Genomic DNA, 27,414 nt, shown 5'->3' with positions numbered 1-27,414 from the left:
TAAGTAGATAGATAGACAGATAGATGCATGGATAGGTATATGATAGAGTGATGTTTAATCTTGGTTGTCAACATGTCTGGATCTGGACTTACCTGAGACTAAATAATATGGAGGAAGGATATGGACAGATTACCTTAGTGGGGGAAGACCCCCCTCAGTAGTACATGGCATCTTATACTAGTGAAAATGAGATGAAATTTATGCCCTGGCAGTGCTGAATCATTCATGGGCAGACCATATATGGTGGTTCTTTTGAACTTGTCCATATTAGGTTTCATGGTCTAAGTTGATGGGGATGATTGAGCAGGTCTCTTCCTCAAGAAGGCATCAGATCTCATTACAGACAGTTGTGAGTCACCATGTGGTTGATGGGAAATGAACTCATGACCTTTGGAATAGCAGGCAGTGTTTCTAACCACTGAGCAATCTCTCCATACCTCTACTTTCCAATATTGGTCAAACTTAATGCTGGTAGAGAGAAATCTGTCACTTTTTGCCTACTTGCTTGTATAGTTGGCAAGTGAGTGTGTCCACCATCTGCCCTGTTGCTACCATTGCCACTGCTGCTGCATCTACAGTTTCCATCCTGTCTTGACAGGAATACCTGGTTTCTTTGGATTTTCAATATGGATGGCAGATGAGTGGCACTTCAGTAATCCTTCAGTCCCTTAGTTCCAGGTAGGGACTTCAGAGGTATTCAATCTGCTGAGTGAGTTTCCATTGTGTTCTCAGCCTCTTCAGTGTGAAGACAGTCATGATCTGGCAAGCCACTCAATATAATAAACCCCCTTCTAATATGTATTTATTCTATTTGCTCTGTTTCTCTAGAGAACCTTGAGCAATATTGAAATGTAAATTTGACAGATAATAATGGGAACATAGGTGATAGATAAATAGATATATACATAGGTAAAAGGTAGACAGACAGGCATCTTGTGATGATTGTGTCCCACTGACTTTGTGTTGTTTTCCCAGAATTACTCCTCAGGGACATGACATTGACTTATGCCCTAGGGTGTTGTGCCAAGGTAAGGTTCAGAATGGGTGGCAGATGTGCTCTCTTTCAGTAAATGGGAAAAGACAATTAGGGCAGACGTGGGAACGGAGACCCCGCGGAGCACAGGTGCATGCTCAGTGGGACTGACTTCAGAGAGGCGTAAAAATAGACATGGAGAATCTGTTTCCAGATCCTCTAACGTTTGTTGATTCCACTCCACCACGGAGATGGTCCAAGTTGGTGCCCAACGTCCTGAAACATGGAGGCCTGTCAGCTGACCATTGTTGACAAGAACAAGCATGATGTTCCCGCTCACTTCTTTCTGCATCTCTTTCAGGTTTGCTGTGCTAAGGCATGTGCATGTGCCATTTTTACATGTAGAGCATCTTTCTTTGCTCTAGTCAGTGGTGTATTATCTCTCACAGAGTATGCTCCTTGGCTCTAGACCTCATCAAGCCAGCATAGTTTTCTCCCTCCAAAATTTACCCAGTAGGGGTTGCATCTGCTTCATTCGTGTGTTTAATTCTACTTGAACTTGTGATTTTGTTGTTTTGTGTTTGGTCTCATCTGCCTGTATGTTTGCAAGATATGAATTGAGCCGATGATTTTATCAGAGTGGCCCTCAGGGCCTGGCTCGGTATCTGCATGCTGTCAGCTGAATGGATCAATGAAAAGCCCTCAAACCACAACATTTCAAAACAGCAGGAGTTAGTGCTCCTCAGTGGCTAGCACTAGAAACTAGACCTGGTCTTGATATATTTTCAATATGTTAGGTGATTTAATTTTCATTGTATATCAGTTTTAAAATAGCATAAACCATAGATTTTTTTAATGTAAGTTCAAATATATAGTAAGTCTCACAAGTGAACAGAAAGCCATCCTTTAATGTCTATGCGGGGGTTAGTATCCATAAATATCCAAATCTCACTTATTCAAAATATTCAAATGCCATGAGGATAAAATTTTGATTACTAGAAAAATAAAGCATTACAACAAAAGAAGTGACTAAAAAGATAAGAAAAAGAAAACAAGATAAAAAAAAAACACTAGCTGGAGCCAGCTATATAGATACTTAAAATACATATGCAGAAATAGTAAAAATATTTAGTGCTTTTGATGTCTTCACATGGAAATACAAGGTATAGAAACCAATTACAATAGTCATCAAAAGTGAAAAATCAGAAAAAGAAAAAACTTAAGGAAAAATAATTAATAAACAGAATATTTTAAATAAACTGTCAATGGAATAAATGACTGAGTTCTTAGATACAGAATGTTATGGTGTGGGAGAATTATCTGTATTCTGTCAATCATGTATTTTAATAAAACACTGATTGGCCAGGCAGGCAGTATAGGCGAGAAAACCAGGCAGGAAGTGGAGGTGATACAATGAGAACAGGAGAATTCTGGGAAGCAGGGAGGTTCCTCTGCCACTCCTGCGTAGATCACCGAAGAGGCAACATGTAACTTGCCCAGCTGAGAAAGGTACAGAGCCATGTGGCTAATGTAGATAAGGATAATGGGGTAACATAAGTTATAAGAGTTAACAAGAAGTCTGACCTAATGGGCCAATCAGTTTATAACTTTATGGAGTCCTGTGTGTGATTTTTCGTTGGGACTTGCCGGTTGTGGGGTACTGGGCAGGACAGAAATCCCAACAAGCCGGCCCTCGTTCTACAATGTTATAAAAAGTAGAAACACATTTATAGTGGGAAAATACCTGCATAAATTTAATATTATGTCAATTATAACTTCTTCATAATAAATATTATTGTTTTTATGAATCATGAATGTGAAATAAAGCAGTTCGTGTTGTTTTCTGATACTGTTATAAATAAATCTATTTTATGTTTTTGATTTTTAAAGCAAGTGGTATATTCTGTCAAGACAGCGTTGAGTCTGATTACTGCCTTGCATGACATGACAGAGGTCTGGCTTAAGTCAACATCTTTCTGTGAGATTGTACAGCCATCAGCCTTGCTCTCCACGGGGCAGAAGAAAATACAGTTTCTAAGCACATGAAAGTACCACACAACTCAGTAGTCCTTTGACTGATTAAATCAGCAGCATTTCACCATGGTTGATGTTTCTTATCCTAAAGCCCCATGTCAGTGGAACTTCCAAAGAACCAAGATTAAACTTCCTATTTCAAAGTCATTTTACTTCCAAATGTCAAAACTACTTTCATCCTAACTTATTTTTTTTGGAAATCATAAAATTTGAATTTTGAATGTTAATCTGCCTTGAGTTTAGAAAGCAGAGAAACACAAAAAACAAAAAACAAAAACGAACTTAAAGTCTACAACACATCCTTTGACATTAAATATCCATTCCAAATGAACCATATCTTTCTTGATGTACATTCTTCATCTGGGTTTTGTTTTATTGTGAACTAAGAGATTTTGGTTAAAGCTTATTTCTATAAGTTGATTTAGTTAAGTGATTGTTTCATGTACATATTTTCACCACTGTGAGTATCAGAAATACAAGTACTTGAACCCTTTAAATGAATGATTTTCTGATAACTTACAGTATTTATAATACGTAATTTGGCATTTTGAATGATATAGAATATTGAAAGTTAAAAAGATTCCATAATCTTGGGTTATCATGAACCTGCTAGGTGAATCCAAGTCTATAACATATTTATCTCGCAGTCATAATTTTGATAACTTATAATTTATAGAATAAAGAGATATGTATTTTTTTTTAAAAAAACACACAATAACCATGTGTGAATAGAGTCATCCATAGTGACCATGACTTTAAGTGTTAACTTTATTCCCAACATGATCCTGGTCATTTTTCATATATGTACTCAGTCTCTAAATTCAAGTGAGATAGATGTTATCACACCACTTCACAGTATATAAAGAGGAAGGAAGACAAGCCAGACAGTTTGATGAAACTCTCACACACAGTGACATGAAGCTTATAGAAGTAAATGTATGTTTATTGTTAGCACTCACTTCATTTGATTTTCACCAGTGTATGTTCACCTTTCTTTAATTTAGGCTGAAAACTTTTGAAAGCAAGGCCAAATCTCACATATTTTTGAATCTTTCAATGTGTGTTTTAATGTGTTTTATGGATATTTGTTTATTAAACACATTCATTAAATTCACTGAAAGTGAGCAAGTAAGAGAAAATAAGCAAAATGAACAAATTAATAGTAAAACCAAATGTGTATACTTCATTATAAAGATGACATATTAAGGAAAATCTAGAAGGAATGAATTGTATGTGGATAAGAGATGTCAGGTATATATATGTCAAGTTGAATTGTGTACTTTCAAGATTTTATTGTCCCATCAAGAGACTTCAACCCAGGGCAGATGATGCACTCACTGGAGGTGAAAAAAAGAGTATTTGGAGGGAATGGAGATGGCTTAGTAAATAGGGCTGCTTTATCCAAGCCTGACAACCTAAATTTTATCCCCTCAACTCACATGGTTGAAGGATATGATACACTCTAGCAAGTTGTCCTTTGATTTCCAGACAGTCCAGTACACACACACACGCATATATACACACACACACTTACTCATAATACTCACATACACATTCGTACTTACGCACTCCTTCACGCATACTTTTACACATGCATTCAGTCACACACCCTCACTCACTCATACACATATTCATAAACACACTCTCTCATACACACACAGTCTCACACCTGTACTCAGAAAAGGTGCAGTGGTCATTGTATGTATGTGGTGATAGGCTAAGCAGAAGCTAACTCAGACTTAGCAAGTAGAAAAAGACAAGACCTCCAGAGTAAATTGGGAGCATGCGGACCTTGGGAGGGGGTTGAAGGGCAAAGGAGAGGCAGGAAGGGGAGCAGAGAAAAATGTGGAGCTCAATAAAAATCAAAGGACCAACAAATGAATGAATGAAACCCCTATAAACTACCAGACTGTCTATACAAAGTCTGAAGGAGCAAGAAGAGAAAGCAGTAAGGAACTCAAAAGTCCCAAACATAGGACAAACTCAGCCAGGAGGGGAAAAAAGATATCTGTAGCTGAACCACCCTCTGTTCTTAGTTTCTAGTCTGGTGGTATTCTTTTTAGTCAAAATGTGAATTTTGTGAAACGGAAGGCAAGGGAAAATTTTGACTGAATTCCTATGTCCAAAAGAGATTAAAGGATGATGGGTGTGGAGAGCAGGAACAGAGATTATCCCTCTGAGGACAGGTTTCTTGTTAAAGGAAATATGGTACTAGTGATGTCAGGATTGGCATCCACACACACAAGATGCACCCAGGCCCCTTACAAGAAGAGTAACATTAGGATTGAGAGTATAGGTGACTCTCAAGGAGGTCCTTAAGTATGTGTTAACATAAGGAAGTCTGGATGAGTTTTATCTTAAGTTTGGGAAAGCCGAAAACATGTTCTGGTCTTTCCTTTTTTAAATAGTTTTTCAACGAAGAAAAGCAACATTTTCTAAATGGCTGGTGAATTTGCAAGAAAACATCACTTGCTGTCTGTTTATCAACATGGAGTACGCTTACTGCTGGGCATTCTCTGTAAGTCATACTTTTAAAATGTCTTTTGTTCTTACAAAACATGCAGTGGTCTAAGCTTACATTGTGTTTGACACGCTCAGTTGCATTTCAGCAGGGTCAGCCCTACAGGACAGCACTAATTTTCACAAGGTGTTTGAATGAGTGAGGATTCCCCAGTGTCTCGGTTTTCTTAATTAGAAAAAAAATCGACAAGTTGTGAAAACTTCTTGGACCTTTAATTCAAGTGTTCTTTGATCATAGGAGGGGTCAAGAAGGGAGACTGAACCAGAAGTACAACAGAATAACAATCAGCAGAGATTTAAGGAAAGAGAAATCTTTTTCTTTGATTTTTCTTCCCCAGGAATTCTCTACCTTGCTCTCTTTGTTCATAGTTACTCATGGGATAATAAGAACATTCTACCTCTGTTTCTGTCAGTTGCTGGATGAAGGTTCTCTGAATGTGGTTGGCAGTTGCATAGATGGGGCAGACTGCGGGGCCACTGACAGTGGCACCAGGATTTATCCCTACTGCTTGTACAGGCTTTTTAGGAACCTATTCTCTGCGGATGTATACCTCGCTTAGCTTATATATAGTAGGGAGGGCCTTGGACTTTCCCCAAAGCAATGTGCCTTACCCTCTCTGAAGAGTAGATAGGGGTGGTATGGGGGAGGGAATGGGAGGAGGAGAGGGACTTGGACCTTGGAGTGGTATGTATAATGCAAAAAACCATAGTTTGTTTTCTTTTCAAAAAATTTAAAAAAGAACATTTTATTTCCTTTCCCCACTTCTTCGAAGAGAGAGATTAAATTTTAATCCCTGGGGAACACCACCATTGGTTAAATAGAATGGGAATTTTGATCAAAAGACTGGCTTCAATTCTTCCCACTATTCAGAAATGGTCCCAGTTGATTGGAGGCTGATGTGCACACACACCATCAAACAAAAGGTATTGGAGCCAAGATCTAAACAATCTGTGAAGATACAGACTTGCCCATCCTTCAGGAGACACATGTCCTGTTTGAGCTCCTCCTTATTCTTCCCTAGTAAGTCCGTGCTTCTCCTACAGATCACATGGAGTCATTTCGACACCAAGAGAGTGTCCACGACATTCTGACACTTTGGCAGTCTTTGACTAAAGTAACACTCTCATTCATATTATCGCTCACACTTTACAAAAGTCTCATTATTTGTGTGAGTCAAATTCATGCACGTTATGAAATTATTGCATTGTAAACTCCTCGAGGGCATAGTCACTAATATAGATTGTGACAGTCACATTCATATGTATGTGAAATTCTTACACTGCAAACTCCATGAGGACATGTAGATACCTGTGATGTCAAAATCAACGCTTTCAAAAAGGTTGTAGTTTTGTTGAGTGGCAGAATGACTCAGTGCCATGCAACATTCTCTGAAGAAGTACCACAGATGCTAACCACGGACAGTGCTGTCAAAGTCGCATCCCTGAGCTGAGGCTGAGCATATAGTTGCTTCTGACTATACATAGGAAAATATGTGTTTAATTTTTTTCACTGAAAAAAAAAGTTTTACAAACAATATATGCTAAAAGTTTGTTAGGTATGTACTAATAATTTTAATACTTAAGTTCAACTTTAGTACCATTTAACACTTTGGGAAGGTTAGTTCTTTGCTGGGGGATCGTGGCTCTATGCTTCGTGGGGTGCCAGCAGTATCCTTGGCCATAGCAGCTCTCCCTTTCCCAAACCAAAGAAAACAGAAATGTCTCCAAACATTTGCAAATGACTTACGAAGAGGAGGAATGTTGCCCGTGGCTGGACAGCAGTTTTAGGGTAAGATTTGAATTAATGTGTATTTCACAAATAAGGTGCTACTAAAACGTGAGTGCAAAGTTTTTCTAATCTGCTTTGCGATGGAAAGAAAAGGTTGGCCTGTTAATCTTCATGGCATAGCCTACTGAGAACATGACTAATTCAAACTGCTGTCATTCTTAATGGCTTTATTTTACAGTTTTGCAAATATCTTATTCTGTAATCATTCCCTGAGGAATTCTTAAGTAGAAATTGAGTCTTTATAAATCAATATATAATAGGCCAGCATAGGTCAGACTTATAATATCTAAACTTCCGTTCATGTTCCTTACGCTTTTAATTAAGTCTTTTGAATCTGACTTTGTTTCTCAGCACATAGCTCGCTTTAACATCGGTATGCAAATTAATGTACACTGAAAGCATGAAAATTAAAATTAGGCAAGGTTCTAAAAGAAATCTGGTTGCAGTAAATTGAGAATTTTAATTTGATAACTGCTGCTCACAACATACTCATCCCCCATTAGATACAAGACACTCAATACCTGAAGTTGGGCTAGCATTGATTTTGTGGATAAGTCAGTTTTAGCTTTTTGTTTGAAGTCATACTAAAATAGTTCTGGATAATATTCCTGTTCTGTGACTAGAAGTAGATCAAAGACAGAGTAGAAAATTAGTCAAATATGTAGGCTATGCAGACAATTAAATTTTAAAATATATTCATAAAATAGTTTTGCCTCCTTAGAAATAAGTTAACTTTCCGTTTATTCGATTCTATACAGGAACCCTTTCCTCCCTTTGTATAGCAGTCGAATGGATATACTGCAAATAATTAACTACTACTTTGAAAGAATCATGAAGATATGATAAATAATATATAAAGCATGTGATATATGTCAAACAATTAATATTTGAATTTTAAGGTGAAACACTAAAACCCTTAGCACATTCATATTTTCAAAATAATTTGACTAAACATTTGCTTGTTTCTTCAACATGGGTCCAGCAGTGTAGAAAAAAATTATTTGTCCCGTGGAGTAATAATGATTTTATAATTGTCTACTAGTGTGTTGTTCTGTTATTCACTGTGTTAACAGCCCACCCTACATAGAGCTGTGCAGTGCACAGAAGTGATTACGTATTTAACAATGTTGATAGGTGCTGGAAGAGTCACAAAAGAATCCCTGAGACAAGGATTATGTGCGGTAGGAGCATTCTTGTCCAGGTAGACTTGATACCTCTTTCCATACCTTTTAACTATTTATTTGTGTTTATTTAGACTGGTCTTCAAAGATAAATGGAAACCCAGTGCCATTGGCTTCTCAGTCAGCCCTCACAATGGCACTGGGTTTTGATTCTACTGCATGTACTGGCTTTGTGGGAGGATAGTCTGTTTGGATGCTCACCTTCCAAAACCTGGATGGAGGGGAAGGACCTTGGACTTCCCACAGGGCAGGCTGCTCTTTGGACTGGAGAGGGAGGGGGAAGGGGAGTGAGAGGGGGAAGAGGAGTGAGAGGGAGAGGGGAGAGGGATGGAAATGGGAGGTGGTGGAAATTTTTAATAAAAAATAAAAAATTTGCTGAAACAAAGATAAATGGAAACATCACTTTAGTTTCAAAATGACGGAAGTTTATACTGACTGTCTTTCCTGTTAATTGCCTGCTAGTTTTTGAAATGCAGTTCCCATGTGTATAGATTTGAAGCCATTTGGTTACCTTGAGGGGCTTTGGGAATCATGTGAAGTGATGATTATGAAGCATCTCTTAATCTTAGAAGAACCTTACTAGTGTGACACACAGAGCAAGATTTTTTTTTACAACTCTGTGTTACCATGAAAGTGAATACTGTGTGTGTGTGTGGTGGGGTAGTGGAGGGCAGAGGTCAACGTCAGTGTCTTCTTTACAACTTGCTATCTTACTATTAAAAAAGATTTTCATTATTTTTTTTTAATTGCAATGTATTGGATCATATTCACCCCTGCTTCTTCCTTTACTGTCTGCTAGATCGGTTTCTACCTCCCTAACCCTTCCCATCTTTGTAACCTTATTTTTCAAAAGTAATCCCGTGACTCCAATTTCTGTTGTTCGTATATTCCTGGGTGTGGGTTTATCCAATTGATCGTTGTGGTATTGTCAGGAGATACACCACTAAAGAAAGTAGACTTCTTCTTTCTCAGAAATCCTCTGCTGTCCATAGCTCCTCATTTAGTGATGGAGCTAATGAATTAGTTCCCACTACAAGGTGGAATGTTAACTAGATCTTGGGCAGGCAAGCAAAGCTGCCGTGAGTTCATGAACATAGCTCTCCTGTCATGTACAGAAGATGCTGGTTTGCTCTGGTCCACACTAACCTCTGTCTGAGCCTTGTGGGGGATATTCTATAAATGACACATTTGTGGATGAGCACTCCCTTGACACTATGGCCAGTTGCAAGTTTCTGCATTAACCATATATTACTGCACAAGGATGCTTGCCTGGTGAGGAATTAGAGCTGCACTACCATATAAGGAGAGATATAAATTTAGAGGACAGTACTATGCTGGCGGCCACACGTACCACCCTCAGTGTCCTTGAGCATTCTGGATCTAGTCTGATATTTACCTTATTGTTTGGCACAGGCTCTCACTGAACCCAGACATCCCCAGTTGTCTAGACCAGCTGGACAGGGAGCCTCAATGATCCTCTAGTCTCTGTTTCCCCAGCCCTAGGATTACAAGACACATTTCAGCATGCCTGGCTTTTGATTTGGGATCCAAACTCAGGACCTCGTGCTTTTGTGGAAGGTTTTGACTGCGTTATCTCTCTAGTTCCAGGGATCACCACACTTATTCACCCTGGAAGGATTTGGTAAATGGACCTATGTGATTCTGTATCATGTGAGCATATTGACGTGTATGTGAATGAGTTTTTGCACAGAGAATTTGACTATTCCATTTGACCCCATGGGCATTACACTCTTGATAGATTCAGAAACAAAATGCTGGTTTGCTGATTGTTAACTGGTTTATAATATTGGTTCCCTCCTTTCAAAGGCCCTGAATATTTTTTCTGGTCTTTCCCCCCACTTCATGTTATCACATTTCATCTGGAAAAGCCAATTTTCGATTTCCTAGTCAGCTATAGTGAATAAGTCCTACTTGTGCATAATTTTTATGTCTTAAAATTGTGATAATGTATTCAAGGGAAGAAACTGGATAAGCATTGGAGGAAAATTGCAAGATAAACATAAGAGAAGGGAGCTATCACTTACTCGATTTGCAGCTTGCTGAGGCATTTTACAAATGTGACAGCAGTCCTTGCATTATCAAATTGCTTTTTCTCTCCTGTTTAAGTACAGAGGTGTGAGTTTGAAGGTGAACTACACTGTGGAGGTTTAATTAGCATTTCCTTACTATTTCGGCAAAATATCAGAAAATTCTACAAAACTTAGGGTTTTTTTTCCTTTTCCTTCTTTATTTTTATTTATTTACTTATTTTTGCTTCAGAATCGACACAGGAATCTCACAAATTCTGCTCCAGGTTTTGTTTCCTGGCTTTGGAATTTTAAACACATTGTAGTCCTCCAGAGTATGGAATATAAAGAAACATGGACAAACTTGGCATTCAGGACACAGACCAGCCAACAACATTTAAAGTTATTCTTCCTCAGCCCTATAAAATCAATAGTCCTGTTAGATAAAAGAGGCTTTTCTAGGAAGAAATGATTAGGATTACAGAGGAGCATCAGAAAGGTTCAGAGGGGATAAAGGAAGAGTTAGTTTAATTGTCAAGGAGAATATGTAAATTAATTTCCAATAAACACAGGCATACAGAAAAGCAAGTACATACAATATCAAAGCAGAACAAGAGACTACAAAGAAGGAAATTACTCTCCAAGCTGGATGGATACATCCTTTGTGTGTGTGTGTGTGTGTGTGTGTGTGTGTGTGTGTGTGTATGTGATTGTGTGTGCCTGTATGAATGTGGTTAGAATTAATCCACAAAATGGTGATGTTTATTTTAAGATTGCCGTAAGATCAACTGCTCAAATCCCTAATCTCACCATGGTTAACTATGAGAAGTAAGCTGTCAGGCGGCACGTGCTCCAACAGGTGACACAGGTCCTGATTTGCTTTTGCACACCCTTGAAACACTCCTTATTTAAATTTCACATCTCAGGAAACTTTATGCAACCAACTTCCCCATTTTCTTTCTTATAATAACTCTCATCCATCTTGACAATGTTTATACCTCTGTTTTTCAGTATAAATGAATGCCTATCACCTATTTGTGCACTGAATATGAACTTACCAGTATTTTCTGAATGAAACGTTGACCCTGCATCCCTGTATTTCATTCTGTAGATGTCAGGTGATCTGTGCACCAATGTACTTCATTTGGCTTTCTCAGTCTCCCAGAAAACACTGATCTTTACCTTCTGATGTTTACACCCACTATCTCCTTCCTTTGCCTTTGTGCTGACCACCTGAAGGGTGTGCCGCCCTGCCATCGTCTGGCTCTCCTGGTGGGTTATCAGAGCAAACCAAGACCCATGAAAATCCACAGTGAGATGTTTGGGAGAAGTGCCGCTCCCTTCAGTCCTAGGAATCAAATCCTGAGCATCGGTCGTTCTAGGCGTACAGACGACCCGTGTGCCACACCTGCAGGCCCTAGGGAAGCATTCTGACTCCTTGGAGAAATGATTACCTAGCGAAGTATCATTTGGTGTCTTGCCGTAAGGCTGCGTTTAGCACTTCATAAAAAGCAAATGTGTGATACAAGCCAGTAATTTACCACAGGTTATTATATCCAGTATCGTGCCTTCCTTTATCTTGACTATAGGCTGATTCTCTCATAGTTTTCAGCCTGAAAATTCTATAATTTTTCTACCAACAAACCCCCTCGGCTCTGTGGTTTTACTTGTTTTTTCATCTTCCTTTAGTTACTTGAAAGCGAAGACATATTTTACTAGCTCCTTCTTGGCTGCTTTACTTTTTTCACAGAAATTCCTCTGTTTTCATCTTGTTTTACGCTTGTGTTTGCATCGTTAGTGCATGTTATCGGATGGTAACATATGTGCCTGACTTCTGCAAACCTCTGAAATATTTTTAGAACAAGAGTAGCTATAAATACAGAATGAATAAGTGAATACAAAAGGATGGAGAGAGGGCAGAACCAAATTAAATCCTCAGCCTCAGAAGGGAAGAGGAAAGGTCAAAAGCTACTGAAAACCCTAAAGTCAATTTGACAGATCACCTCATACGAAACACAGAACAGTGCATACTGCAAGAACACTGTAGCCAGCTTGCTTTTGTAGGCTCTCCAGGAGCTACTCAACACTCTTGGTCCTCCATAAGGACCATAATTCAGGGGTCCTCCCCTGCCTTCCTCATGCCAGCTATAGGGTAGAAATATGATTACCAGAGTTCTACACTGCACGTCATGCTTACTTTCTGGCATCATAGTCATGAAATTTTTTGTGAAGTGAGTCATATATGTTCTTCTTTAGACATAGTTCTCTGTGCACACTTGCGCTCAGCCTGTGAAGCTGAGAACACTGGCTTGAATTGCCCCATTGAAGTTAGAATAATACAAATACTGTGACAAGAGTCTGGGGAAATGACTCAGCAAAGTCACTGACTGCTCTTCCAGAGGACCAGGTTTAGAGTTTGATTCCTCATACTGACATGGTGGCTCACCACCCCTTGTCATTCCATTTCCAGGGTATCCAACACACTCTTCTGGCCTCTAGGGGCACCAGGCACAAAAATGGTTTAGTGATATACATACCGACAAAATACCCATACACATAAAAATTAAAGTTAGAAAAATGTGCACGAAGGTAAGCATTCCAAACAGGTATCCGACATCACATTCATTTACACCTGCTAGTTTTCGCCATGTTATTTTGAATATAAAGATACTTCTTTACTTTGAATTATCCACAAGCCAATTTTGATCAGAAATGACTATATAAGATTCAAGAAATGTAAGTACTGTAATGGTTAATATTGATATTTCGACTTGATTGAGTCTCGAATACTCTTGGAGATAAATGTCTGGGCAGGCTTATAGGGAAGTTTCTTCTTATATTGGGTTATTTGAGTGAGAAGATCACTCTAACTGTTGGTGGCAATATTAATGGCTTGGAGATCAGACAAACGAAGAGGAGAAAGCCAGTTGAGCAGAATAATTTAGTCCTTTCTGCTTCCTGATGATGCAAGCAAGGTGAGCAGAGCCTTAAGCTCCTGCTGCCAAGTCTCTCCTACCGTGATGGACTAGACCTCACACTGAGCTGAAATAAACCCTTTCCTCCTTAAGCTGCATCTGTCTAATGCTTTGTCAGAGCCATGAGAAAAACAACTAACATAGACCTGTGTAGGTCAACACAGTCCTACAGGAACTCTTCTGTTGACATCTCCTGTGAGTGATAGCACATCCCTAGATTTGCCTCTGAGTTCATGATCCCTGACAAGATGATGCTTTAAGACACCTTCCACATTCCCTTTCTTTACAACACATTCTAATTTCACATTTTAGGGACTGTCTGATTTTAAAAACTATGTTGATCAGTATTGTCATCTTTGAATTCTGAAACTTTTGTGTAGTGTGTTTGCCAATTATTTTACATGCATTTACATGTAAACTTTTCCCCTTTCCAGACTAAGTTGTATCAGGGAAATGAAGCTGTTAAGAAAATTGTAAGAAGGAGGTGGCTAAGGCTAAGGTTTGGCTGTTGGGATCTCAGCCACTGTAGGTAACCTCAGTTTCTTCGTCCAATGACAAAATGGTTCTTCAAAATTTTCAGAGACTATTGGTTAATACTGTGACTTTTAATATATTTAAAAGTTTGCATAAATTTGTTTGTATATTATACAGATCATTTTGTTTCTAAAAAAAAATCTTATATGATTTCTGTAGCTATTCAAAGGGAATTCTGTATCTTGTTTCTCTTTCCTAAATACTGTGACATCAAGAAGAGGAGAAGAGTATATATAGCAATAAATGATAATCTCAGACATCTTTATTGTGTTTTCTCTTAAACAGTTTTTTTTCTTTAAAAATGTTTTCCTCATAAGTTAGTCTTGTGCATTTTATGACAAACATGCCACAGAGGCAGCAAAAACCATCAGTCTATCTCAGTGGGATTCAAAATGCTGCCGTGTATTCACTGTCTAATATGGCCCGAGGGATATTCTCATGGCCACAAGAATTTCAACTGCAAATGCAGCCTGATGAAATGTAAGAGATACAGCGACCCCGAGATGGCCACCACTTCCATGCCTCCAGGCCCCTCCCCTCTTTCTTCCTTTGTCCTTCTCCCACCACCAGTTCACTCTCACCTATATTCTGATGGACAGGAGAATGACTTGACTCAAGGATATTATGACCAAAGCAAGCAATGGATCCCCAAAGCTGGAAGCACTCTATCACGGTGCCCCTTTCACTATGCCTATCTGCATGCAACCGACTGCTTCAATCACCTAGAATCTGAAGAATGGCTGCTTTACCCAATCATGTTTAAATTGGACAAGAGTAATAATAGGAATCAAAATGAAAGAACTATCCCCAGCCTTGACAAAATGAGCAGGTTTCTTCTGTCTGCACTCTCTGTAAGTTCTTATCTGTAAGTACAAAGAACTAAAGGCAGTTATGAACTACTAAGAGCAGAAGTGGTCTTCCCCAGGGAAGAACACACAAACAGATCATTCAATACCAAGGGATCAGTCCCCAAAATACACATAATACGAACCGAGCAGGTTGCACCTATGCACTTAGGATTATGCGTGTTTGCACAGATATATGATATACATATACACATATATATGTAACAAAAGAGAGAGTGAATTTGAAAGAGTGAGGGGGAATAAGGGAGGGTTCAGAAGGAGGAAAAGAAGGGGGAATGATGTAATTGTGTTACAATCTCAAAAAATAAGAGGAATAATTTTAAAAAGAACAATGAGTATACCAACAAATGTGAGGTCGTATACTCTAGTCTGTTCTGTTTTATGTGTGGATTTTCTATTCTAATGAGCGGATTTCATTATAGAGATTATATTTAGTGTTTTTTTCATCATTTAAGTGTGTATGATTATTTTCTTAACCATTCTTTCCAACTGAACACTTACAATGGTTTATGGGTGGTCCTGACAGTGCAGTGAGCTTGCATAAAAGCAGCTTTAGGGTTCACATCTATTGTAAGAACAAAAAGAACACACTGCCCAGGATTCAAAAGGTAAATGCTGCCTTTACATTTCAGAGATGCCTCTCCTGACTGATCCATTGGTCATGCCTTTTACAATCTAAGCATAACAGGGTCATCAGAATGCAACTTGTGTTTAAAGACTGACAAAATATGTAACATAATCATTTGGAAATTTGAAATAAAGAAAAGGCCTCAGTAGATTGTTGAGTTGGAAAAATGCTTCCTAGATAATATGGAGGCCCACGTTCAGTACACACACATGCACACACTAACACACACACACACACATTTGCAAAGTATGATAGCCCATACTTGTCATTCCAAGCCTGGGGAGGCTGAGACAGTTGGATTTTCATTGCTTACTGGATAGACAGCTTTCAACTAGAGACCATTTCAAAAACCAAACACACACAGGTGACTGACACCTAAGTAATAATACCTAGTATAGTTGATTTCTGACCTACACTCAAACATACACACACACACACAAACACAGAGAAATGCACACATGAACACACAATGCATACATATATGCACACATGCACACACATACACAAATGTGCACACACCACACATATACACACACCACACACACATATATACACACACATAACACATACATACACACAGACACCACAAACACACATATATACACACATACACAAACACACACACAGACACCCCACACACAGACACCACACACACACAGACACACACACACATTTATGCATATATCTACACATATTACACCCAGTACAATAAAATAGTGTAAGAGAAATGAACCTTAAAAGTTGCAATTGAGTTTTCATTTAAAAAAAAGGACCTGATTTTTTCACCATCCTTTTCCAATATGAATTATAAAGTCCTTTATCGGCTCTGGGAATTGAGTATTGATTCTAAAGGCATATTTAAGCTATTTTGCTAAAAAAAGAATTCTTGCAAACAGATTGCTGCAAGTTTCCGTTCAAGGACATCATCACTTAATGTCTTCAACAGAGTATGTTGCAGTGCCTGAATCAATATTCATAGTTAAATTACATTTAATTAAGTATAAAAAACTATATAATAGTTGAAAGCCAAGAAGTTAATGGGTAGAAGCAGTTAATGCCTGATTTTCCATATCAAGAATATCCTTGCAGATTTCTAAGGAAGATAAATAGACATTTCTTTCTATAGTAGTCTTATACAAAGTTTATTTTGTTTAGTGATTCTTTAACATTGACTGCTGTTGTCTTTGTTTTAGTGAATTTCTTGGAAAATTCACATATAGAACACAATATTTTTTCTATATCTCTTAATACATTTTCTTATAGATCTTTATGTACTATAAGGAGGCAAAAAGCAGAATCCCTTATATATGTTTTGAGATTTTCTGTTTTTAATGTATTTTACTTCTTAATAGGTTTAAATTCATTGAGACATTGAGAAAATATCTCACAGAATTCTCATATATACCACACAGTATCTACTGTTATTTACATTGACAACAGCATATTTGTCAAAATTAAGGAGGCGCTATCAATATATCAATATATCAATATATTATTTTTAAGAAGTGCTTTTTTTCCAGTACTTAGATTAGATTTTACCTCACATCATTTTCTGCTCTGGGATCTCAGGTGGATGCCACTTCATACGTTTTCTCACTGTGTGTCCTTAGCTTCTCTGCAGCCTGACTGTGTTCTATAACCCTGGCACTCCTGACGAGTATTTTCTATTAGAAGGAAGACCTTCTACTGGAGTTTGCTTGCTGTTTTATCATGATAGGTGTGGGGAAGGAAGACCAGGCCAGCAAGCTTCCTTTTGTACCATACCACACTGAGTGTAAATACGATCAAGTCTTTACCACTGGCTACAATGAGCCCCATCTCTTGTCTTCTTTTTTCTCTTTTCCTTGGGAAACTTGACACTTCTCCCCATTTCCTTATTCCTGTTTCCTTCTCCTCATTTCCTTATTCCTGTTTTCCACACCAGTGCAGATACACCAGAGGCCAGCCAGTTGGCTTTCCTGTTCTTTTAACATAGCATCAATGGGGCTTGGAAAAACACCACCTCACCCCCATTACTGGGAGGTTATCTCAGCAGCTGCAGTGTGTTGATTTTTATCACCAGTTACTATTCCCTGCTGGGAGGAGCCCTGAGTGTGAGTTTCACAGAGAGCTCCTGGGATGTCATTGTTTCAAGCCTCCTTGGTTGACAGAGCTAGGAACTCCGTGTGTGTAAATAATAAGCCTGTATAGATTGTGTTTTAATGAACCATTAAATAAAATGGATGTTCTACTTTAACATGGACTAGTCTTGAATTTGTTCAGCATATTAAATAATTCACTTCAATCCATTCGTTTTTGCACTGTTAAATGAAAATAGTAAGTTATAGCGATATTTCCTTCTCCAAATTAATAACAATTATCAGATTTCTATGAAATAAAATGGACTGAGTTTGATATCCGGAACCCATATGGTGGAAGGGGAAATGTAAGTTGGGCTCTGATCTGCACATTCTCAGAATGCTATGTGCATACCCTATTCCAGTAAATATAATTTAAAAATCAAGATATGTGTTTTAGCCATAAGTCGCAATTAACTTTAGTCTCTAAACCTCCTTTAGAATCTCTATAAAAATGTATCACACAAAAAGGCAGCAGGATTAGCAGGGCTTTGGTCCTGTGAGTTTTAAATGTGTTGAAATTTCAGTGTTTTCTTTTTATTTCTTTGGTCAGTGTTTTTTCTTCTACCATGTCTTGACTCATGAGTTTAGTTGAACTCAAACCTTCTGACAGTAAAAATGGGGTTGATTCAGGTTTGAATAAGAAAAGGGTTTTTATCCCCAAAAGATTTCAGCGTATTTGTACTATACAAATGCACTTTATGATTTCCTTATGCAAGGGTAATTTCACACACTAGGTCAAAGAAAGAGATCATTCTAGAACAAAGACCCTCTGTCCTACCCTGTAACAGAGAAAGTGAGGAACGTCTTCATTGAGTTCTACGTCATATGTACTTTACAGATATTACCACAGTTCACCTCCAAATCAAACCCTCATGTCTATAACTGATCTTCTGATGTTAGGTCAGTCAGTGTTAAAATGACAGTCAGATACACGACCCTCCTTCTACTTGAATTTCTTCATCACTCTGTCTTCTAATTCAAATATAATATACAAATTTTCAGAACATAAATAATATTAATTTTATTACATGATATTAAACAAGTGGAAATTGAATAAGTCTATGGGAATGCTGCCACCGTCTCCACTATTCTCCTTCAGAACTACGTCAATGCACTATGCAGCAAGTTAAAACAATGTTTTCTAGGTATAGATGTCCAATTTCCTCCCCAACCTGATTACATTTGATGAATGTTTTCCAAAGGGAGCTTGCTGCCTTGCTGCTAACAGCATGAAATATACAGCATCCAATATAAGCCATATTTATTGTCAGTCATCTCCAAACAACTGAAAGGAACTGTCTGCTTCTCCCACGTCTGATTGCAGCACGGTTTACACAGATGTGTAAGAGCACATGCAGATCCATACACAGTACGCCAAAGTTGAATGCAAGATACTTAGAAATAAATGCCAGAAAAGCTAGCTTCCTATGCCCACATTTCTAACATGTAACAGTATAATTCAGTCAAAGTCACCAAATCACAATTTTCCTCATTGAAAACCAGAGATCACAAACTGCAGAAAAGAAACCAAAGTTGAGAGGTATATGGTATAAACATCAGGCTTACAAAATCAATATTGGCCTTAAAAGTAAATGATATAGAGAAAAATCGTAAAGCAAATGATCTGCTGATGTCAGGAGTGTGTTATCCCCAGTTGTGAACTCTATTGTTTTTGAAGATGGCACAGACCTTCACAACCCTTGAGAGGGCTATCTGCGGATTGCAACTTAGTGTGAGGGTCAACATGCTTCCCCAAGTCCACTCTCTCTCCAAGTGTGAATCTGTCTAAGACAAATGGGTCTTTTAATACAGGAGCAACTCTTCTCTAACCTCCCTTTCCAGCTTTAGCAGCATAACTACATCCACTCCATGCATTTGTGTGCCTTAATGTGATTCTTCTTGTCTACAAAATAAAGTAAATCAGTGGCAGTGTATAAACTAAAAATTCTCTAAAATAGTATTCAAAAAATAATAAGAGTTCATTAAAAATGTAAATAATAAGAGTTTTTTAAATTATCACAATTATGGCTTCTAGGGATATGTGAGTTCATCCTTTCACTAACTGTTGTATCTACTGCATCGAGAATTCTGAGTGTAATAGCAGAGACCAATTTACTGGATGTGTGTTGAATAAAGAATATTAACTCAAAAGAAGAATCAAGAGCTTAAAGAATAGAGACACATGTTTTTATTTGTCTCCATTATTGGAATGCCTCCTTCAAATAAGCATAATTTTAAACTTCTGGTAGGTATTTATTCATAACTTCACTGAAGCAAAAGCACAGACAACAGAAACCCAAGCTGAAACTTGAGGGTAGTTGTGTTAAGATCTTGTCAAAATGATGCTTTGGGGAACATAAGTAATCCACACAACATAATCTGAACCTCTTAAAAGTAATGCAGGAACCTGAAGAATTATATACCAACCTATAGATTCCCATATATTTATATAAAAATATGCCAACTTCTTTCTTTATATAGGATGTTTAATTACATGGTGTGATATGTAATGCAATTCCGTGTTGTAAGCTGCAAACCTGGTATTTGACTATCTTGTGCGAAGTAGGAAGATCAGATGGCAATACCAAGAGTTCCAGGTGTGAGGCTTAGACTCAGAAGTACTAAGTATTTCAGAAAATAGAGCAAATTAAATTTTAAATCCATGACCATAAAGAAAATGTCAATAATAAGAAGAGTTGAAAACAAACAACAGCAATAACACAACTGACTCCCAACTACTCCTTAACGACCTTTCATATTCTATTTCATGTTCGGTTTCTATTAATTTCATTAATGGGATTTGGAGTCTTCCATTAATTTTAATTTGATTTCTCAAATACAATTATAAAGGCCTGCTGAGACTGGCTAACTCTCACTGACACACACACCTAGCAAGAGATGGTGGCAGGGTCTATACGCATTCCACCAGGTCGTGTTTCAGGAAATTTGGTCAGCCTTAATCATATGCTTTCCCAACATGTTTATGACTGTGTGCTGAGATGATGGACTAAACATATTAGCAAATAAATATTTCTGTTCTTAGTATTAATGACACTTCTTCTTTATGTTTGTACACAGGAGATGCTTCCCGACTAATGGCAGATTAGAGGATGTCTACAATGGTGAGGCTCACAGGTCAACTAAATGTGTATGACAGCTAACTGCATCCTGCTATATACTGGCATACACAAAAAGGCTGAATTTACTCCAGCAAATGCACAGGCTTCCCAGGTACTTTATGTTTCTCCTCTGTAAGATGCTGGGAAAGTTCAACACAATGGTGATATTTAGGGCACTCTATGGGATCCCTTTGGAGTTTTTCAGTCTTACATAAGATTATTAATTAGACAATAGTATTCCAAGACATATTCACAGTACATACATGCAAGAGTCTGGCATGCATTTATCTCAGTAACTTCTAACATAGTGTGTGTGTATGTGTGTGTATGTATGTATGTATGTATTTTATCCTAAATTTACACTTTTCTCAGTAGCTGAAGTTTAAGAAGGTACACCAGCAAAGCTACAAACCAAGGTTTGGCTATGTTCTACATACAAAGGCAAGTGTAAGGGTGTAGTTTGTTCTGAACTTTACTTGAAGATAGTTCAAGTTGTTGAACAACTATGCATGTTGAAAATCATGAATCCCCAATTGTTGGTTGACTAGGCACTTGGTAGTTTGTTAAAATGAGAACAAGAGAAGAAAACAAACACAATTTTATTTCTCCTCACAAACAAGGACTCTGTCTAGCTCCCTGCTCCTTTGGCATCTTGCCTTCAACACTGTGCTTGACTGACAAGAAAGTAACTGTAAAAGTCAGGTTTCCTCTGCAATAAAGATACTTTCCATGGTGCTGAATTTTTCATTTAAAAGCTATGTGTGGGTCCTTACTTAGAGTGTTAATGCTCAGGCCAACAACAGGTCACGCAGAGTTGCCGAAGGGAAACGTGTGTGTGCTGCATATAAACGCCCATACATGCAATGCTGCTTCATGTGTTCTAGCTCACATTTAATGGAAAGAAATTTGATTATTTTGAGGCATGCATCATAAGGTCAGGGAACGATACTGGTTGTTTTCATTTTGAAAACAACATTAAAATGGTCAATTGTGATTGTTTAGGACTCAGCAAAGCCATTTCTAACATGGGGGGGGTCATTTTCAAAATGTACACAACAAAAGCAAAACACTGATTAATAATCACTGGAAATTCTTACACATTTTCATTACTGTGGATTTTTCTCTATTGTTTTACTAAACTAAGCACCATTGATTGCATCCAAAATCCAGGCTTGACTATAACTTGGGCAAAGATTGTTTTAGTTACAATCAATCACAATTCTGGTTGGAAATCTATCACCATAGGCTCTCAAGATACAAACACGTGCATATTTTCCTCCACAATCTAAAGAAATGTGTGAAGTTAGTATTTGGATTTTTTCCTTTCCTTAAAAACTAAACTTCTTCTGTCTAAAGAAAACATTCTTCACACACTAAGCTCATTTGTTTGTATGTGGGGGGTCGTCACACTGAGTGACAAAAGGAAATAAACAGGCAGTTTCCTCTGGGTTTTTCTAAGAGCTCAGTAGTTGAAGATCAGGGCTGCTGTAGCACTGAGGGACGTGGACTATTTAGGAGTCTCTCCATGAACCACTCTGTAAGCTGCCATCATACTAAGTCAATTCCTAGAAAGAGTATGGGTTAGAACCCAGAGTTTCTTTTTCTTTTCTTTTTGTTAAATGAGAGGAGGGGGGAGCTGCTAGAACTGTTGGCTGCCCACGTTTCACCTATGGCTCTTCCTGAGACCACCCCTAACAAGAACAAGAGCTAAGAAAGTTCTCTGAGAACTGAAGGAGAGAACCCAGATTAGCTTGAAGGGAAAAGTTGAGGGGTTTGTCAGTGCTCAAAGTTCAGACCTCTACCGACCTAATTTTGGTAGTGGCGGCTATGCATGCAGGTACTTGAGTCCACAAGGGCCCTCCTGGTGGTAATGCTGGCTGTTTGCTCACTCGGGACATCCCAGGATCCTGTCTTTAGTGTTCCAGTACTCCTTTTTCAATCTCTTTGGAGATCTAAGCCTCACCTCACCCAGGAAGTTATCTGGTCTGGGAATTAGGTGCTGTTGAGTGGCTGGCAGGTGGGGTGGGTAAGATCGGGTAGGGAAAGGAAACTTTTGTGTTTACTGACCATCTTTCCAGCTCTTTGCACTCTCAAACTCCATACACAAGAATCCAATTTAGAGATGAAAACTTGGAGACTCTGAGCTAACGTTCTCTGCTGTATTCCCATTATGCTGGTGGATCAAGGATGCTATTCTTAAGGTTCTGGCATGCTTGTGTGTAATCGGGACTAATAGACTGATGGACACTCACTTCAGCATCTGGAAGAGAGTTCTCACACCTCCCCCCTAGCCCAACTCAAGTGTTCAAAAAGGTGCTGGCAACCTGGTGTCTAGAGTAAGAGCCAGCCCAGTTGAGCCTTGATTCCTGCACTCTGCTCAGGATTTTTAATATCAGATTGAAAAACCCGCCAACCATACATTCCGGGAAAGGCTGGCACCTGCCAGGAGGGAAGCAATGACGCGAATCCCACTTTGTTGTGGAGCTTTGGGTACGCACTGGTCCCCACCACCCCCAGATCGCGTCCCCGCACCAGTGCCAGCTAGCGCCGCCTTGCCCGGACCCGATGCGCCCTCGCCGGCCACTGGGAAGCGATCAGGACCCCTGGATCCCAAAGTGTAGAGCGCTTCCGCGGGCTCACTCACCGATCCTGAGCACTTGCGGGGCGGTCTGCGGGAGGATGTAGCACAGGAAATAGAGGAGTGTCCAGCTGGTGTCCCTGGTCCAGAGCCCGGGCTTTATGAGAACTGTGCCGCGCTCCATCTTCCAAGCTTCTTAATTCATGACGAGACACAGTCGTGGCCTCACGCCCGCGAAATACACCCAACTTGGGCTGGGTCCCAGCCTCATCCTCCTTGGATGCTCCCAGGCTGCACGCCGCGCGCTCTTTGCTCTCAGGAGAGCGAGATACAGGGAACCCGCGTGGGGACGGGTAGGAGTGGGTTTGTGAGACTGAGCTGCTTGGGGCTTAGTGCACCGGTCCTTAGCCCATCACTGCTCGCTCTCCTCCTTCATGGACCGCAGACCTCCAAGAATCAGCAGGATCCCGCTCCTGGAGCCCAGAAACCAGCTGAGGAAAGTTGCTACCTTGATTTGCTGGAACGTCTCCCTCATTCGTCCTCTGGTCAGATGCAGAAGTGGTGGGTGGGGGAGTGGGTAGAGGGTGCAGGGTGCAGTGAGGAAAGGAGAGGAAGCGGGGAAGAAGACACCCAAGGAGAGAGGGAAGTGGGTGAGTTGGTGCAGGGCTCAGACCAAGCAGCATGAGCTCCAGCAGGTTAACTGGGATACAGGCTCTGCTTTTGCTTCTTTCTTGGTTCTTCCCTCCTCCCCTCTTGGCCCCACCCTTTATTTACTGCCCGCCCCGGCCAACCCTACTAACCCAGCCAGACACACTCACACAACCACGCGCATATGCGCACGCGCATGCGGACACACACACACACACACACACACACACACACACCAGACACATTTACACCATGCACGCACACATGCAGTCACTCTTTAACTTTGCGCTGTGGTGCTGGGAAGTCCATTGAGTCTTTCATCCTAAAGACAGATCAAATCTAACCCATTAGTCCCTAAGCAGAGGGAGTTCTGCTCTCCTCTGTGAATGACAGCCTTATCCCTAGACGCCTCTGCGGGGGTCTGAGAGATGACTAGCAAGAGATAGGAAATCACACCCTCCGAGGGAGAGATTTAAACAGTTATCAGAGTTTTTATTTTTAACTCTGATGAGAAAGGAGGAGGAAAAAGAGGAAGGATGAGAAATGGGTACCCTTCAGTCTTTTAAGATTATAGCGACTCTTCCTATCTGGACCGGAGTAAATGTCTTGAAAATTGCTTCCGTTTCCAAGCGCAGAACTGAGAAAGACGCAGCTTCTGGCACGGTGCTTTTCTTAATTTCTTTTGGCTGTCACATTTGAACACTGGAAATAGGCTATTCTAACAATGTAGGTTTAGAGACCGTTTCTCTGTAGAAGGACAAGGACACTTCCCTGGGGAAATCAGCATTTGCTCATGTTGGCTTAATTTCCTTGGAGCTTTCTGGGGAAAATTCCATATAAATATTTGCTGGTTCTGTAGGAACACCTCAAGGTGCCTCCCCCTCTCCCAAGTAGGGGTTTGGAAAGCTGATCTAAATTGAGTTAATTCATTAAAAAAAACACTCATATGAGCCTAGAATGTGAGAAATTACTAATGTAGTGCATCTTAAAATTCATTTATTCCACAAATGCATATTGAGTAGTTTGTATCTGAAGGCAGCGAATACCTCGCCAAAGAATCCATCGTGAGGAAACCACACAATCTCTTCCAGGGAGGCTGTAGTAGTGTCGCTGTTGGAAGCAAAGAGGTCACACTGTGTGTACATGTGTGGTTCTCACATGTGCACTCGGATGAGGAGATAGAACATGCACTAGGATAAGAGGATTTGTGCAGATTTGGGGGTACACCTTATCATATCAAGGACATGGGGGCGCTATTTGCAGAAACCTGAAATTTTTTGTATTGAAGAAAGGGAACTCTCTTGGTGTTGGTTAAATGGGAAGAAATGCAAAAGTAATAGTAGATGGGCACTGGAGAAAAACACAACTTCAGCTTACTTTGTACTGTTTCTAGAATCAGATAGAATAATACAATGACATGATCTGTTTCAGAAGACAGCCATACTCTCCGTCCGTCCGTCCATCCATCCATCCATCTATTCAATGCATTTTTTGAGCATCTACTTTCTATGAAATATTAGGCCAAGCCTTGAGCACACAGCAGGAATGTGATCGCTGCTACGCTGCTAGCATGCCTTTAAAGAAATGTGAATTCTGTCCGTAACAGCTTAGTTGTAGAGCTCCTGCTTGGTAGACATAAGGCCCTAGGTTCTCTCTCCAACATTAACAAGTATCAATGTCTGAAAACTGTACTGTAGGTATGAAGAAAAGAAGGAACCTGACCTCAATTAGGAGATTGTGAAAGGTTGCTATTGTATTGCTTCTTTCATGAATGGCTGGTAAATATTTCTTAAAGTGAGAATGAAAGAAAGTGATCCTATTATTTTTAACCATGAGATTTTTATTAAGTATATCTAGTCATTTATATTTTCTTTGGATATCCAAATTCAAGTTATAGTGGAAGAGATTTTGTATGACAAGTCTTGGGAATACAAGATTAAAAATTGAGTAGGTTTCTGAGCACCTGTTTTGGTCTATATGTTAGCATATTCTAGTTCTTCTCTTCAGGTTTGTCCATTTCTTAACATTTTCTCTGTAGTAGCTTTTGTGTGCTTACTCAAGTCTAGATTTCTTCTGACCTTGGCTTGTACAGACTCTACATTTTCTGTGAAGAACAGTCCCGTAATTATGGCCAAGGGAATGTGTGTGACAGTATTATGCCCCACTTAGAGGTAAAATCAAGACAGGGAAAGGTAAGCCACTTGGTTCTCCTGTGTTCTCATATCCTTTTGGAAAAAACTCAGAAAACCAAAGCTTCTAAAGATCTAGGTGCAGGTGACAAGGCTGCCACTGTCACCTTTTGTGGAAAACTGTTCTGAGTAGTCGCTACACTGTCAGAAAACATGTGAAGTTGTGACGTCTCAACTTTAGGTTTCATTCTGTATGATTGCAAAATACCTGTTACTCAGCACCCCCTCATCAGTCTGACTAGTACACTCTCCAGGCTGTAACATCGTAACATCCTCCCATGTAACACAAAAGTAATAATAAACAAAGGGACCATTGAAACACTAGGACACATATAAGAATTATTTCCCACAGCACAGATTACTCAGTAGATATGAGTTCCTTTCTGCTGGTTACATTTTGGCTAAAGGAATGCATATCTACATTACATTTCTTTTAGTGTAAATAGTCCCACAGGATGATGATTAAGATACTTTGTCTGCTGCAAAATAAATTAGCAAAACTGGTGTAGTTAATAGCATGAAAACAGTAACCATTCTCTGGGTTCTAATACTACTTAAGGACATTTTCCCACTTCTCAAGCTTGCAACCTTTAGGGTAGGAGTGAATTTTTGCTTCTCATTGTTAGAGAGAAATTGGATTCTCCAGGTTTCCTAAAGAATACATGGCTCACGTATGCTACCTTTCAGTATCATCTGTAGGACACTGGAAAGCTCAAGACAGAACTTTATCTCCTTGTTAAAATGCTTCTCTCTGCTAGTCATGCGCACAGGCTCCCGGCACCAAGCTCCTCGTGAGGGGCCATCAGCTGCTGCTCACTGTCCTGTGCCTTTTCAGAAGTGATGGATTTTATGCACACATGAATCTAGTTACATTTTGGCTCAAAAATGACCATGGTGATCACAGTGCCCTCTTAAGAATAAAAAGTAGTCAATGGGATGCATATTCTCTTGTCCCCAAATCTACGTCTTATGCTTTGATTCACACACAGTGACTGATAACAAAACACCGTGATGTGTATGTGGCATTGTGCTTCCTAGCAAGGCTGGAGACATTACTTAAATGCAGATCCATTTTCAACCACTGAACTTCTAGATGACGACTAGGTGCGAAAACCATCTTCCAGTAAGCTGAGGAGCTAAATGCTATAACTATGTTTTCTAAATGTGGTGAGCGCACTTGAAGGCACTTACAATATTACCCAGAGCACTCAAGCAAAGCATCAAGTGATTTCT

At 39.3% G+C, this 27,414-nt stretch overlaps 1 protein-coding gene across 7 annotated transcripts in view; it reads right to left on the bottom strand.

Annotated features, from left to right (window-relative positions):
- The window catches only part of Grik1 (glutamate ionotropic receptor kainate type subunit 1), a 391,370-nt gene extending 367,283 nt beyond the window's left edge, over positions 1-24,087 (bottom strand). For all 7 annotated transcript variants that reach the window (XM_087899389.1, XM_087899394.1, XM_087899401.1 and 4 more), the window contains exon 1: positions 23,411-24,087. In XM_087899389.1, the coding sequence (XP_087755515.1) occupies positions 23,411-23,528 (118 nt within the window). In that variant the 5' untranslated portion in view covers positions 23,529-24,087. The remainder of the gene's footprint in view (positions 1-23,410) is intronic.
- Between the last annotated feature and the right edge of the window lie 3,327 nt (positions 24,088-27,414).

This window comes from Myodes glareolus, chromosome 2 (assembly GCF_982192425.1).
Source record: "Myodes glareolus chromosome 2, mMyoGla1.1, whole genome shotgun sequence".
In the NCBI taxonomy this organism is placed as follows: Eukaryota; Metazoa; Chordata; class Mammalia; order Rodentia; family Cricetidae; genus Myodes; species Myodes glareolus.
Note: the sequence above shows the minus strand (reverse complement) of the source record. Positions and strands in the feature narration are given on the sequence as shown.